The 15,667-nt window shown below is 44.7% G+C and overlaps 3 protein-coding genes across 17 annotated transcripts in view; 1 reads left to right on the forward strand and 2 right to left on the reverse strand.

Moving 5' to 3' along the window:
- Window positions 1-259: 259 nt before the first annotated feature.
- trappc2l (trafficking protein particle complex subunit 2L) lies at window positions 260-1,504 on the forward strand. The gene is made up of 5 exons (XM_003969918.3): window positions 260-420; window positions 718-890; window positions 1,032-1,119; window positions 1,206-1,285; window positions 1,359-1,504. The coding sequence occupies exons 1-5, from the start codon at window positions 388-390 to the stop codon at window positions 1,402-1,404; spliced, it is 420 nt and encodes a 139-aa protein (XP_003969967.1). The 5' UTR covers window positions 260-387; the 3' UTR covers window positions 1,405-1,504.
- On the reverse strand, window positions 1,501-4,434 carry pabpn1l (PABPN1 like, cytoplasmic). 2 transcript variants are annotated; one of them, XM_011610123.2, is made up of 7 exons: window positions 4,136-4,434; window positions 3,262-3,385; window positions 2,753-2,820; window positions 2,574-2,680; window positions 2,283-2,370; window positions 1,952-2,147; window positions 1,501-1,867 (listed from the first exon to the last, which is right to left on the reverse strand). In XM_011610123.2, exons 1-7 carry the CDS (start codon window positions 4,205-4,207, stop codon window positions 1,818-1,820), a joined length of 705 nt encoding a protein of 234 aa, XP_011608425.1. In that variant the 5' UTR covers window positions 4,208-4,434; the 3' UTR covers window positions 1,501-1,817. The 2 variants fall into 2 exon arrangements, with proteins under 2 accessions (XP_011608425.1, XP_003969723.1); XM_003969674.3 differs by having other exon boundaries at window positions 1,501-2,147; window positions 4,136-4,431.
- Window positions 4,435-5,366: 932 nt separating this feature from the next.
- The window catches only part of cbfa2t3 (CBFA2/RUNX1 partner transcriptional co-repressor 3), a 33,681-nt gene continuing 23,380 nt past the window's right edge, over window positions 5,367-15,667 (reverse strand). For 6 of the 14 annotated variants that reach the window (XM_029846148.1, XM_029846158.1, XM_029846159.1 and 3 more), the window contains exons 7-12: window positions 15,073-15,158; window positions 13,931-14,216; window positions 13,409-13,477; window positions 12,709-12,762; window positions 11,064-11,254; window positions 5,367-10,475 (exon numbers count right to left, since the gene is read on the reverse strand). In XM_029846148.1, the coding sequence (XP_029702008.1) occupies window positions 10,071-10,475; window positions 11,064-11,254; window positions 12,709-12,762; window positions 13,409-13,477; window positions 13,931-14,216; window positions 15,073-15,158 (1,091 nt within the window). In that variant the 3' untranslated portion in view covers window positions 5,367-10,070. The remainder of the gene's footprint in view (window positions 10,476-11,063; window positions 11,255-12,708; window positions 12,763-13,408; window positions 13,478-13,930; window positions 14,217-15,072; window positions 15,159-15,667) is intronic. The other 8 variants (XM_029846153.1, XM_029846149.1, XM_029846154.1 and 5 more) reach the window with 8 other exon arrangements.

Here is a 15,667-nt window from a genome sequence, read left to right on the forward strand (position 1 = left end):
AGCGTACCGAGTGTTTGCCAAAATGAATTTGGCTTTTGAAGAAAATTTAAACTAAACTTAGTTTATTTGTAGGATCACGAATGTGTTTGTTTTAAATATTCGTGAAATCTATAAAAGAGGGTGGGAAAACAAGCCTGGAACGATGGGTTAGAAGACGCCTTACTAAAAATTACTAACATAATTTAGAACTGCCTGAAAGTCTTAAACAACGATGGAAAAGCGTCAACTAACTTTATGACAACAATATGGTTAAATTGCTTTAAAGACAGATTTTAGATGTTGCGTTTTATGCTTCCTGAATAAACAAGGAAGCGATTATTACAATTTTTCCAACAGCAATTGAATGCACCATATCACGTGACTACATCTGACAGCCGGAAACATAACATGGCGGTGTGCATAGCAGTTATTGCCAAAGAGGTAATGATTTCTCATCATTTTAAACCAACTGGTTATTTATTTGTGTCTATCGATATTCGGGGTTTATGCCATTTAATTAAAACTATGACGTCTTTTTGGAAATCCCTTTTTGTTACAACAGTATGCACCGAAGGTGGAAAACCCCAAACAATGCTAAGGCTACGTTGTTAGCATTGGTGTACGCAAGCTGTTGTCACATTTTCCCTTGTATTATTTCTGTTTTGTTATAGATTATCAAACGTGACACCGTTGCAAGGTGTGTATTGCATATCTGTGCTCTTCGTTTCTTCCCTGTAGAACTATCCACTGTACATTCGCTGCGTGCCCGTTCAAAATGAGTTGAAATTTCATTACACCGTCCACACCTCTCTGGATGTGGTCGAGGAGAAGATCTCCTCAGCGGGCAAGTCTATAGGAGACCAGAGAGAGCTGTACCTGGGGCTGCTCTATCCCACTGAAGACTACAAAGTGCATCCTTTTGAAAAAGAAAAATGATGAGGGCCTATATTTTGCGTCATAGGCATTGTTTTGATCTTGTGGAGCTTCCAAAACAATAGGCCAAATATTTATTGTTCAAAACAGCGACTGAATATCCTTAATTGCTTAACTAGATATGGCTTTGTAACCAACACCAAGGTGAAATTTGTCATAGTTGTGGACTCCTCAAACACATCACTCCGGGATAATGAGATCAGAAGTGTAAGTTGGTCTTAGATCTTTTTACGTTGAAGGAACCACAGCCATTCTCATTTGGTATAATGTGAGGCTTTGTAATTGATTTTCAGATGTTCAGAAAATTGCACAACTCTTTCACGGATGTAATGTGCAACCCATTCCACATCCCAGGGGACACCATTAAGTCCAAGTAAGTTATATTCCAGTTACAAAGAACTGTTACTCCTCTGTTGCAACACTGATTGTTATTTTCCCCCCTCCAGGGCCTTTGACAGCATTGTATCTGGAATGATGGTACAGGCAGGCTGAAATCCATATAGCTTTTTCTTCCAAGTCCCCACTGTACAGCCATCCTGTCTTCTGTGTGTTGTCATATGTAAATAAAACTAGTCATTTTACCACAAATGAAGCACAGGGTCAATGTTTTATTTATTCACTTACATAGCAAAGAACTTAAGTTATAAAGAAGATTTAAACAAGAGTGCAAGCAGCAACAATACATTCACATTAGTATTGAAAGAAACTGGGAGAAATTACACTATTTCAAGGTTGTCCCATGCATTCACAGCAACACAACGAAACATCTTCACTTTACATCTCGCACACGTGAAGCACTGTAGGATGAATGCAGAGTCGTCTCCGAGTGTCCCGCTCCTGAACGATTTTAGTATAAAACTTATTTAAAATTAGTTCTCTCCTTCCGTCTCATGCTGCAAGTAGCGCTAGCGCTGTTGAGGGTAGTGCTGTCCACTGGACCCTGCCCCCAACTCCTCTGATGGTGGCGTGATGAGAAGAAGACATGGGTATCGTTTTGGCATCTGTTCGTGGTAATCCATGTGTCCCCACTGTCTCTTACCCACTGAGGGGCCTCCATAGTAAGGGTGGGGCGTCTGATGTTGAGGCCTGGTGGACTGGTACCGGAACCTCCCTCGGGAGCTGTTCTGGTATCGAGGAGGACGGAAACCACGACCTCTGCCTCTGGTGTGGCCACCTCTGTGTCCCCCCCTGTCTGTGGTGCTGATGCCTGGCAGATTAGTCCTCTTGGGCAAAACCTGCAAACCAAACACCACTAAATCTTTCGGAGAAATAACCAAATCCACATCTTTAATGGGTTTAATCCATGTGTTCCATCTCAGAAGTATTGTACAAAAAGTTCCAGTTGTATATTGTTAAACAACAAAACTCACCTTGAGAACTCTTCCTCTGAACAGCGTCTCATGCAAACCAATAGCGCTATTCACAGAGTCTCGGTCAGAGAACTCGATGTATGCAAAGCTGCAAAGAAGAAATAAAGTCAATATCCATATAGTTGTGTTCTTTCAGTTTAAGTATCACATAATTAGAGGTCAGCGCGGAAGGTCAGTATATCTTCATTACACAACAGAACATAATAGAAATCTGAGAAGTCTACAGCTCAACACCTCTAAAACAAAGGACTGGTTATTGACTTTGGGACATTAAAGAGACATTAAACCCACCCCTTAGGATGTCCAGAAAACCTATCACACAGAATGGTCACTCGATTTACCGGCCCGCAGCCATTGAAGTGGATCTCCAGCTCGTCTGCAGTGGCTCCGTAGTCTACCTGGATTTGGGAGGTTCAAAAGTGTTCAGATGGGGAGACGTTTTTCTATGAAGAAAAGCCAAAAAGTCATACATTTCCCACATAGACCGATCTGTTGTCGGCATCTATCCTCTCCTCGGGGGTCATATTGTAGAAAGGTCCTAGAAAAAAGAAGCATCATTACAGTGGGAGCAGAGAAGCTGGTTTAGGAATTCACCATCCACACAGGGGGCCACTACACAAAATGAATATTTACCACTTTCATTCACTACTTGTATAATTTTTTTTCTGATAGAATGCATAAAAAAAAAAACAGTAGTATGCTCCCCTGCTATTTAAGCTCAAATTTGAGATGGAGGGGGCATGAAAACCTGCCAGGGGCAGCAAGGGCGATGCTGGGGCTCACTGCTGTTTTCACACTGGGCGGTGAAGAAGCACATGAAGTGCAGCTGTTGGCCAAATGGATGACGTGGCCACCGCTCACCTGCCTGCAGGCTCCAACGCCACCCAGCTGACCCAGAACAAGCTGCCGAGGCCTCTCAAAATACTTAATGAGCATTCAGATGCAACAACCAACCGATGGCCGGGCCGGGCTGTCTCACCGGGGCGAGGGCTGCAGGTCATGAGCTGCATCTCCCCTGCGTCGCACCTCTCGTCCTCCTTCAGCCGCTCCGTCTCTTCCTCCATCTCGAGCTCCTGAACCCTGGCCTTGATGGCTGTTAGCTCCTGAGGACACAAATGTGAAGTCAGACTGGCACAATCGCATCAAAGTGTTGTGTAAACGCCACCTGGCGGTAGGCTGTGGTAATACCAAAAGCCTCTCCCTCCCTCATTGTTAAAGATCAGATTTTTAAAGAAGTTGGAGAGATGTCTCTCTACCAGACGCCTTCTATCATTGTGTAATATAACTAGTAATACCCATCTTTATTCCAACTGATTGAAAAGACAATGAAAAGCCCGGATTAATCACTGCATGTATGGATTTTTGTGCAAAAGTTAAAAGCTGCCGTGTCATCAAAACTCGAGATTCATCTGGATTAGCAGTATTCCCCTCAGTGTTGAGGGGCAATTTTCCTTTGGCCACCGGCGACATGAGGGCAGAATCGTGTTTCAAATATCCCTTTTCCACTTATCTCTCCACTCCCAACCTCAACGGTCTCCAGAGGTGTTCTCATTTCAACAAATACTGCACCGAGAATCGGAGCGGTCACATTTAAACCTGCCCGTATTGGAAGTCGTGCCTCCACGGCGATCCGCGTGCACCTCGTGAGCACGTCCCTCTGCGCGTTGCACCAGATTCGGCTCATCGATCTGCGCCGTTTTCAGCGCCACGACCCCGAACCCGCAGTTTATGCTAGGCTCGCGCTCCTCCGTGCAGAGTGACCACCGTCTGCAACTGGCGCGCGCACAAAAGCCCGCAAACAAACAAACAACACGGCAGCGTTCACCGCAAGGAGACGACATGCCGACACCCACCGGGTCTTCGGCGAAATGCTCGTCGATGGCCTCGTCCTCCAGGTAGTCGTAATCCAGATGGTTTTCAGCCATGCTCACAGCTCCAACATGGCCTCTCCGCGCCCGGACCGCAGCCTGCAGATAAACCGGCGAACAGAACCGCGTCGCGCGGTGCGGAAACGCTGATGGATCACAAGGGCGGCAGCCGAACGCATAGGAGGTCCGCTAATAGATATCACCTGGGACTGACAGCGGGGCGCGCGGGCTTGATTGACAGCAGCGCGAGAGGACGCGAGACGCAGCTGAAGGAAGGCGTCCACTGTCCAGGGGCGTGACAACACGGGGGGAACTCCGCGCGCCCACAGCCCACCCCACCTTACACATACCGTGGAAATAGATATTAATAATAATGCTAATTAGAGGAAAATGAGCATCTGCACGTGAAATTGAAAAAAAAGAAACGATTCCTTTGTGGATTTGGTCCTTTTAGGCTTTTTTCAGTTTCTATTTTCCTCAGAAATCATCCCCAATTCACTAAGTGGTGCTGTTTGAAAAATGTATTATCAACATCCCCATTATCTTTTCTTTCTATTTGGTCTTGAGTCCATTTGCATGTTCACACTGGAGTCTGATTGTTATCACCAGTGAGGCACATTATTCGGCTTATCTGCCCTCACCAACTGATTACAGGAAGAGGTGGGGGAAGGAGCAGAGAGGCAGCACAGCAGGTGCACCAGGACCTCAATAAATACAGAGAAGTAAGAAATATCCACAAAGCCATCTCTGGGTTAGCTGTAATTACTCAGCTAACAGAGGTATTTGTCAACAGCCTGACTCATGAACCTTGATTATTGTGCATGTATATGGTTTTTTCAATCATGTATTTTATTGCTCATTTGTGCTGTCTAACTTATTTTCCATTCTGACAAAAAGAGTTCAGTGGATCCTCATCAAAAAATAAAAGCATAAAACTAAGGAATTTTTTTTACAAATAATAGGGTTTTTATGGTAAATATAAATCAGGGGTTGCTAATTATATCAGTTAAAGTATGAGGAATCCTGAGCATAATAAGAATGATGATATAGCAGTGTAATGAGTAGCTACAGTAGAATATATCTATTACTGCTTTTTTGTTCAGCGAGAGTAGATAATGTGGTTCCTCAAGTGTACATCAGGACTCTGTGATAGTGATTATAAGAATCGATTGTTCTTGTCTCGTGTGTGCAAAAACAGGCAGTAAGGGAGCTGGAGACTCGTTTCATGTTTTAATTACACAGTTACATTGTTCAACACAGACAATAACCTGAATTAGAATGTTTTACAGCTTCACACATCCAACAGAGCGAACAGTTAAAGAGCGGTATTAGCAACAGGAAGGAAAGCATGCAAGAAATAAATACAAATCAGAGTTTAATTCTTCTGGCACAGTTAACTTCATCTAAAAACGGCAACAGGACCTTTCGAAGAGGGAGCGAAAACAAAAATGAGAAGAGTCTTCAAAGCGCCAACCTTTCCTACAGAAACAGTTTCTTTTTTCTGTAAGTAATGTATTGCACAGTACAGTAAAGAATGCTTCCCTACACATATAAAACCATAAACCTTTTTTTTTTCCTTCAAATCCATGTAAAGGTTAAAACAGGACCATCCTGAGCCATGGCTTTTAGGGGAAACAAGTGCTGGATCCACTGTTTGCCACGTTAGCTTTCTGCCTAAGCTAATCTTCAGCACCTGTTTCACAGGACGGACGTGTCACCGACATATCAGATGAGCCTTGAAATGTCATCGAAAGAGTTAACATTTAGGATAGGGACAGACAAATGCCAACCTGCTAAAAATGTGTCACTTGTAAGCGTGCGCTTTGCCCATATCATGTACATAGTTGAACGGAGAAGTGGCTGATGTCGGAGACCCTTGGGTGGCGCTCTCAACAGCAGAGCCCTTATGCATTTGCCATATTTTCAGTCCATATGGGGGTTTGTCAAAGCAAACTGGACAGTTTACTCCATCTTCTGAAGCTCTGGTGCCCCATGAAACTCCTTCCTGCTGGGACATGGCATCTAAATTTCACTGAGACTGAAAGGTGAAGAGGAAAAGCTGCAGGTTTTGGTTGCGTTCTAGTCGTTTTGTAACAAGCCTATTGTGTTTGGTTTTGTTTCGTTTATCCGGGGGCTCGTGTGCAGACACGGAGGCACATGCAAAGCGATTGGATTTGAGAGGAATTGGCACAGCGGAGCTGTTAGGAGGACGATGGCGTGATGCATTACTGCACAAAGCTGTTTCTACTTAATGTGAGGTGATCTGCCACTACAGAATGTTTCATTAAAGCTCTGAAGGTTTCAAGTTTTTACAGAGACAAGAAAAAAGTTTCTCCTATAAAACACACACATGCACACACACACACGCTGCCACCAAAAGGCAAAGACACAAAAACCACACATTCATTTTATCTCTGCAAGGCGTCGCAATTGTAAAGAGCCATCAGTGGGCTTTTCCCAGACCAGCCTCTCCTTTTTAATGAAGCACTGTTCCGTTTGGATACAACAACTCCAATTGCTTGAGTAAGAGTTCTACATTTTTGGAGCTCGGCTGCTTCGTTGACTGTGTATTTTATACACTTTGGTTGTTGTGAAGCTCCAACTTCAAGCCCTCCCTGGTCAACACAATGTGTCAAAGCCCACTATAGCAATGCAGTACTTTGGTCTGTGCTTTTATTGGTTTTGGACATCAAATGTAATGTTTGATTCTGTCATTTGGGTAAACTGCAGGTTTGACTCTATTGTGTTGGTGGATTGCAACACCGTCAGCTTGATTTATGGAATGAGACAATAGTCGCTATTCCGCGTCATGATGGCAGTTCCTTTCGATGTGTCAGAATTCCCTCGCCCCCACTTTAATGAGCCATTTTCCGTGTCTGCAGCGAGCCCAGCTTTTTCTGAAGTCCAGGTTAACTCTCCTGGTGGTTAGCTGTATGGTCGCAGGAGGTAGCTAGTGCGAGAGGAGTTACGATGAGGCGGCGCCAGTGGAGGAATTAGGTGTTTTGGAGAGAAAGGACACAAACGAGGCAGATGCCAAGGTAAATACAGAACATACAGAAATGCTACACACGGACGCAGGGTACCTCGCAGCTTACGCCATTTTAATTGCATTAGGAAAAAAAGAGAAAATATAGCAGGAGGAAAGTTTGGTCCAAGTTTGAGGCCAACCAAATTGTGTTGCTATTCCCGACGTTCCTGTAAATCCAGAGCGTTCTTTTAATAGGTGCGCGTGGAAAATGCTGAAACGATGATGTTTAAATATTCCTATGAACTATCCCACTCAAATTCCATCTTAATAAATAAATAATTTAAATTTTTTTTGTTATTTTTTTTTTTAAATTTTTAGAGGATTCATTTAAATTCAATTAGAGATCCATTGTAGCTTAACACTGGTATAGGAGATATCCTAAATCCTACAGCAATGGCTTTTCCGGCACCATGAACAAAGAAACGACAGATTTTTCTTACCACAAACACTCTCACACACACATCCTCAAACACACCATGTGGGCCAGGGCGGAGGGCGACTCCAGCTTCATGTGGAAAGGATGGAAATGAACACGGCACTAAAAAATTATAATCAAAATAAAGCTGAATGAATCAGGGAACTAAACCCTTCAGATATTGATTGATTCGTTAATGTTTGCTGTTGAGTTCCTCCCTGCAGGACGTAAACTGGGGTGACATTTAATTCGCCGTAAGCCTGATTGAACACCACTTTGACAAAAACAGGATTAATTGCATCCACCCTGTCAGTTCCTTTTCATGTCACCGCTTTACCTCTGATGCCAACGGTCTCCTTCACTGGCGGTCACGTGACACTTTGATTTGACGGAAATTTGCGTGAGAGAAATCATATTCTGGACATTGAATTTTTAAAAGGTTTCTGTTATTTGGCAAACACATTTTTGGACCTCTTTAAATACTATGTACATTCACATTAACTTACCGATGTTACTTTTAAATATATTTATATGTATCTATATTATATGACACCCTATGGGCAGTTGATGAGGTTCCATTCAGTAGCTGAATTCTCTTCATATTGCACCTCTGTCCTCTCACTGTCTTACAATGCGAGCCATACAAAATATTCTACAAGAGGGGTTTCATTTCATCAATATAGATACAACAAATCAAACAAGCAAAATACGGGGCTTCCTTTCATCGACAAGTGTCCTTTGCTCTGACTTTACTGCTCAGCCCAAACGTAAAGGAAATGAAAAAGGAAGAAACAAAACTAAAAGAACCAAAACAAAGTCCTTCTGTCTGGATATACACAAGGGCAGCACATATGGACATCAGCGACAAGAGACTATTGGAATCTGAAAGTAGGAACAATATCTACAAGCAGGTTTGTACCCTTCCCACGTGACTGCTGTGAGGCTCTGTTCGATGTGGGCTGAGGGTGCAGCGGGGTGGGGGGTGTTAGGGTGGGGGGACTAGAGTCAGGTAGTAAGGGAAGAGCGTGGGAGGGCCGTCAGCGGGCAGGGGAGGTAGAGAGAGAACCAAGTCTACGCCACCCTTCACGAGATTCTTCCGCCTGTTGCTTTGGGAAAAAAGTGATGATAAATGCAAAGGTAACAGCAATTCCTTGACAAAAAAATTGTTGTGGAGCTGTAAAAGGGACTTGCCACCTTCCCACACTTGTCAGTTCCTTCTCAGGGCATTTTCACAGGTGTGTGGCAGCACAACTGCCATGTATCTTTTTTCCTTTGTCTCCTTTTGAGTCTTTCCTTCCCCTTTCCCCCTCTGTTACAGTCACACACACGCACACGCGCACACACACTCACAAACCGCACTGTGGCAGGGTTCCCATCCATTTCATTTAAGTCCAAGCAAGTTCACAGCATCGTCCATATTCACTAGTCTGGGCCATCGATGAGGGAATCGCTGTAGCTTCTTCCAGACTGCAGAGAGCAGCTGCAGGAACAGTTTCAGAAACGTCGCGCTCCGCTAGCTGCAGCTTCTCCACAACGTGGTCCTCTCGGGCCTGGCGTGTCTGCTGAGGAGGTGATGTTGCTTTGCATTTGGTTATGAGTGCTTCTCCTTATCGCTTACTTACTCACTTTGGCAGTGTATTACAAAGGTTTGGATCGTGTTATTTTTTTCATCTTTGAATTCATTTGGGTTCACAATGGTGCAGAGAGGTGAGTCCGGTGTAGTTTTTCTTGGCTCGCTAGCAAGGTAGTTAGCAGTTTAAACTTTACTTTCATATCATTATAGTTGTCATCAGCGTCACCATCATCATCTAGTATATTTGGACTTCTCTTTGTTTTCCTTTAAAGCCAGAACATTTAATAAATACTAAGCTGTGTTTTTGAGGAATTAATGGCAGACCCTTCCCACGTTTATTTGGAAAAAGGGTTGTTGTCTTTCTTTCTTGTCCCCGTATAATACTGTGGGATCGTGAAGTGCCACATTGAACTGGTCAGACTGGTAGTGCACGTGTTAGAGCCAGGTACTGATCGATCATTGGTGCTAAATTAAAGGGAATTCCAAGTGCTAATCATTTTCCTCCCGACCTAAGGTTGCTTTACCGCAGACCTTGACTGGTCCTTATTTGGACAGTGTTTAACAAGCTTGCCACACATTCATGTTTACAGCACACGTCTGATATGTTTCCGTGACAGAACACAGAGATAGGGAACCCTTTCCAGGACACTGAACACTAGGTCGGAATCCTTCTGTGGCTGCAGTTACAACAGAATATTTACTGGAAGGGCATAAAGGTAACAAGCTCCAAGAAAGGTCTATCATCAGCTGGTAGGGACAGAGACTGCAGAGGAGCTCAGGACAAGACATGAGGACTGCTGTAGAGGAGTGGGGAGCAGTGTGCGATGAAGCTTCTTCAGTTTGGTTTTATGTAGAGTATCGGCACAGTCACATCAGTATGCAGGAAAGGGGCGGGGCTCTGACATCAGCGTGAGGTGGCGTCCAGTAGGGCGGGGGTGGCTGGGGTTGTGGAGCGAGAGGCACTGCTGGAACTGCTCTCCTTCGGGCTGGCAGAGACGCTGGCGCTGCCGCCGCCAGCCCCTCCCGTGATGCTGCTCTGGACTGCCAGGGACAAGGGTCCCGGAGGGGTGCTCTCTGAGTGAGTGGGGGGCGCGCCGGAAGATGCCAGGGAGCTTGAGGAGGACGAGGAGGAGGGGGTGCCCAGGGGGACGCCGCCGCCCCCCGGCAGCCCCTGCAGGCCCTGACCGCAGACGTGGTGGTGCTTCTCCCAGTCTTTGTGCTGGCAGAAGGAGCCGCAGTAACGAGCTGTGTTGCAGCCGCTGCACGTCTCACTGGCTTTCCTCCCGCAGTTCCAGCAGCTCTGGTGAGACAGTGGGGAGAGATAAAAAATAAGTCTCTTTTTGTCCCAAAAAAAAGGGGGATTTTCTCTAATATTTTTAAATTGTAAGATAGAGAATAAGCTAAGGGCAGGCTGTTTGCGCATATATTTAAAAAAAAATAGAATGGAAATAAAATTATGGATAAATCAGGATTATATCCTACATATCGCTCCAAGCTAAATCATTTGTTGCTGGATCGGAACTGTCCTTATGGGAAAGATTTTAAGAATATCTTAATTTCTCTGTGAGTCCTTTAGGAGGTTTTGCTTCACACACTGGTTTGTGTTACCAGCAGGTGGTGGTCAACTACACTATAATGGCCTGAGTCTGGTGCTCTGCTCCAGCCATCTGTGTCCCCCCCTTCTTTTACGAACACACACAACTGGACTGCTTGTACAGTAATCATAACACCGCCATCCATGCCAAACCAAGAGCAGCCGGCTGCTTACAGAAGATAACTCGGAGGATAAAGGAAACAAAGTGAAGGGTAATAGATGACATGGGAGAGTGCTGCAGAGGAGTCTAAAGAGAGAGGGGTAAAATACGGGCGGCCGCAGGGGTCTGTGGTAGGTACTCACTTCGCTGGAGTCCTCCTGCTGGTTGATGATTGTAAGTGCATCCTCCGAGGCTTGCCTCTTCGCCTCGGCCAGGGCCCGTTCCATTTTTGAGCGCTCTGCCGAGATCATCTCGTGAGCCTTCCTCTCAGCGTCCGAGACGGCTTTCTGTAGCTCCGACATCGCCTGCCGCTTAACCTCGTTCACCGCCTCCTCTGATGGCACAAAGGGAGAGAAAGAAAGGAGCATTAGTGCTTTGACCACAATCCCACGCTGTCAGCGCCATCGTTCTTCTCTTATCCATCATGTTGCCGAACAGATGTCAAATCATTTTAAACTCCCAGATAAGAAAACCAGCCCGACTAATTGAATCAAGCCTGGTCACAATAATTTCTGGAGCACATGTTTTTTTCACCTACTTGTTTTGTTTTATTTTTCCCCCCATCCAAGATCCTGGATTAACGTGGTGTTTAAAACAACTTTAATAGAAACTGTTAGGATAAGATGAATAATTTTCAGCTTCCTGCGGAGTAGTTTTTTTTTTTTATCACCCTGGCTACGTGTTCTCCCAGCAGGAGCAGAAAGAGTGAAGAGGCTGTGTTTTTACAGCAGGCAGGTGCATAGACTCCTGTCCAGATGGCAGGCAAAAATAGAAACTTCCCATATTCTCTTCTCAGTAAGTGGCAGGAGTGATTGTAATGTGCCACCTCTCACTACTGACCTCAACATACGCAACACCTGTAGAAGCCTCTCATATCACAACCATGTAAACATCTTAGATAGCACTTAGTTTAGCTGCTTTTAATAGATTTTAAAAAATTCTCTTTCTTATGTCCTTTCCTTCCTGATGATATTCATTATTATTAAGTATTCTATACTTTTATTCTGTCATTTATTCAGACATATATTTCCATATATACATCTTTCATAGAAACAGACCTCTGCAGGTAGGTCAGCCGATGCTGTGCTTTTGTTTTTTTTTCCATAGCTCCCAGTTTTATCACATAGGTGTTTCAGATTCAATCCATAAATAACTGTCAGTTTTTCTTTCAGATCCACTCCAGCTGTTTTGGACCACATGCAGGCGACGCTTCCACTCCTCTCGTGTACATGGTCGTGTACACAACTCGCAGCTCATCTTCTTAAAAGCTGGAATTCTGTCAATCCCGTCACACAGACGGTCACGCTCAGACATATGTTCCAATGCTTCTCCTCATCTCATCTCTACCTTTAAGTCCCGCTCTGTCACATCCCTCCTTCTTGTTTTTCATCTCTCCATTGCAAACACTATCTGCATTATCTCCAGCTCCTCGATTATCTGCCCTAATGCGTGCACCACTAAGATTAGTTTGCAAATTTAATTAATCCTTATCGAGAAGACTGCATAGCAGATGCTGGGGCAATTAGCACTTAATGGAAAAACATGGGGGCAGCAATATTAATGTTTTAATTCCGCAGGGATTTGGCAAGTGCGTTACGTCTGTCCGCGTTTTCACTCTTAAGATCTTATTTTTCAAAAGCACTGCAGTTTCCCTACCTGAATCAGAGCCTCACATGTGTGGTTATAATTTGTAAGAAGAGGTGCCAGAGCATGATCGTGATACCTAGCAGACGCTAACACGTACACACAGCAGAGGTGAGACTTCGTGAGTGAGATATTTTTACTCACCCTGCCTGTTTTGAAGGTGCTTTAATGCTGGGGAGAGCGGGATGCTTGTGGTACCTGTATGAAAAACAACTGCAATTAAAAGAGCCTTTTTTACCCCGCTGGTGAAAATGCAGCGCAGTATTTTGCCGACAGCAGCAGCATTTTTCCTCTGCAGGGAATTATGATGGTAATATACAGTAACAATACTGGGCGGAACGGGGCAGAGCCAGATGACTCCTGGGATTGGCTCTATCTTACATGCAGTGTGTGAGAATGCCCATGCAAGCATGAAACTCCCACCATCCATCCACTGGCTCCATTCTGAGCCCAAAGTTTCAGAGATATTTTGCAGTAAACCACATTATTCAATTTCCCCACGGGGATGAATAAAGTCCATCTTAATTAAAAACCGGAGGACAATAAATCTCGAGCTGCACTGCTGCGGCCTGCTTTGAGCCAGGTGACTGCATTTTCACTGCTGGTTTAACTGCAGTGGCCTTTCATAGTGGTGACAGATGGCAGACATTTAGCCTTAATGACACAGAAAGCCTCCAATCCTCTGCCCTGATGGACCCTTGTGGCAATAACACCTCTGTTCTGTTTGTCTCTATAGCCGGGGCAGGGGCCTTGAAGACTGGCTGTGGCGGGTGTGCTTGTGTTTGTGTGTTTTGTTAGTCTGTTAGGACACTCAAGAAGAATATAAAGAGAACTTTGCACTTACCAGCTTTCCTCCAGATTTCCTCTGGCAGGTATCCCGAAGGAGGCCTGTGTAGGAAGTCTCTGTGGATCTCTGAAACACACAAGCAGGCAAAATACTGAGACTCGATCTCACGCACACACATGCACACACTTAAACATCATCACTTGTGGCATAAATAAAGCCCTTTTTCAACCATTTCTGGCCAGAAAAGGAGTGTGACGTGACTAGAGAATAATCGATGAGCTTTCTGCAGGCGTAAGACTGCAAATAGTTGTTTAAACGTGCAAATAATCCATTGTTTTATGAACGTTCACATACAAAAACATTTGGAACGGCTGCTTTCTTAACCTCTATACTCGACATATAAATATATCTGCATCTCTACAACATGTGTGTGTTTGTTCTGTAATTGCACACGCTCAGAATGGACAAAGCAGGGGTCCAGGCCCCCCATGCTGGAGCTCTTGATCTAACTGCCTGTTTCTGTCTGGCCCTACCTTGCTGTCAGTGTTTGCCAGAAATACCCTGTGAGTGTTTGTCTACCTGTCTGTCTGCCTGTCTGCCTTTCGGCAGCCGAGGGCGTTCCTACGGGCAGTGACTCGCTGCTGTTAGCTGTGTTGGAAGAGGAGCTGTGGTGAGTAGAGGGAGGAGGAAGAGGAGAAGGAGGAAGGCAGTGCAGTCCGTTGCTCCCACCTTTTTTCATCTCTTCCACGTCGCTGTAGCGTCGGATCCAGTGGTTCATTTCCTCCCGGTCGGCCTCCTGGCAGCGGCGCAGCACTGTCAGAGAGCGGCGCGTCTTCTCTACCATGTCCATGATGCAGTTCAAGAGCTGCAACAGACGAGGTTGATTGTCAGTTAAAGTGGTTGATCTGGACATATGTAGCTCTCAAAAAAAAAAAAAATCAAATCCCAAACAAAACACAGACAAAAATCAGTTTGATTCCTGTCAGCAAATTTATAGTCAGTCAAAGAGCACTACAGCAAGGATAATGTAACAGCTGGGCTGCTGATAAAAATGTGCCAATTCCTTTCTACCCTTCTGGTCTGATCTCTGCCAGCTCAACAGATTTCTCTTTTTTCCTCTCCTTTCTCCACTCTGTTGCAGTCACTTTCCTCCCCAACAGTGTCCTGTGTTTCCACACCAGGCCTGCCGATTAAATAAGTTTACATCTTCGACATTCAACCCATAACATTATTTCCATTCACTGTTTGCCCCTCTTCTCTGTCCCAGCTTTGCTAACCCCTCCCTCCTCTCTCTGAGTTCGCTATATTTATTTCAGCAAAGTGTTTCTAATTTGGCGTGCGGCCAGGCCTGGCCGGTTCTCTCCATGACTGCAGCTCTTGTCTCAGCTGCTCTCCCCAGCTGGAGCTGCTCTCTGCTGGGCCCCGAGCTCCATCTGGAGCTCTGTTTCAGTGTGAGTCTGTGGTATACACGTCTACATGTCTATTGACGTGATTTTGTCCTCACGGCACTGACCGGCAGGTAGACACAGAGGTGCTGTCTCATTTTGGATTTTGTTTTTAACTAAAACACTGACACAACAACAATCACTTGTCTTCAGGATGTGTCCCAGACGGGAGGGAAGTTGTCTGTAACCTGCAAACATCCTTATTTCTGTGAAATTCTGCCGGTTGTAAATGGGGCAGTGGGGCATTTAACACATATCTACCACGCCGATGCATACATTATCAAGGTGCTTCCATTCCTCTGCCCACTCTCGATCCGTGAGACGGTGGTCAATCACCTCCTCTTGGCGGGCTCCATGCACTGCTGAAGGAAGCACAAATAGATCTTTGATTCAGAGCCTTCACCTCACAATTTCTTCCACTTTTTTAATGTTTTTCTCACTTTAAATCCCATTTTAAGGGCTTTATTCTGCTCAGAAAGCAGAAGTCCATATGTTACAGATTGTAGAGATTGCATCACTAGGAGCACATTCATCCAACATAAGTCACCTGTTATTATTTTTAATTGTGGAAGGGGGTTGATGTCACCTGTCCTGATGAGAGTGAGATGAGGCCCATTCCGCACTACTTACATCCCTTAATATTAAAATGTTATTTCTGTGCTTTTGTTCCCAATACTGTAGATTTCAAATTTTTAAAAATAGCTTTATATACTCAAGGTTCACATGTAATTCAACCCTTTCCTTTTGGGAACACAGAAGGACAGCATATATGGTTGCCACAGTTGTAACACATGGACATGTATGGTTTGTTCTTTATATAGATGCACTGCCAGAAGGATTATCACACAAGACAGACAACTGGCCTTTGTTC

The sequence above is a fragment of the Takifugu rubripes genome, chromosome 13, assembly GCF_901000725.2.
Source record: "Takifugu rubripes chromosome 13, fTakRub1.2, whole genome shotgun sequence".
In the NCBI taxonomy this organism is placed as follows: domain Eukaryota; kingdom Metazoa; phylum Chordata; class Actinopteri; order Tetraodontiformes; family Tetraodontidae; genus Takifugu; species Takifugu rubripes.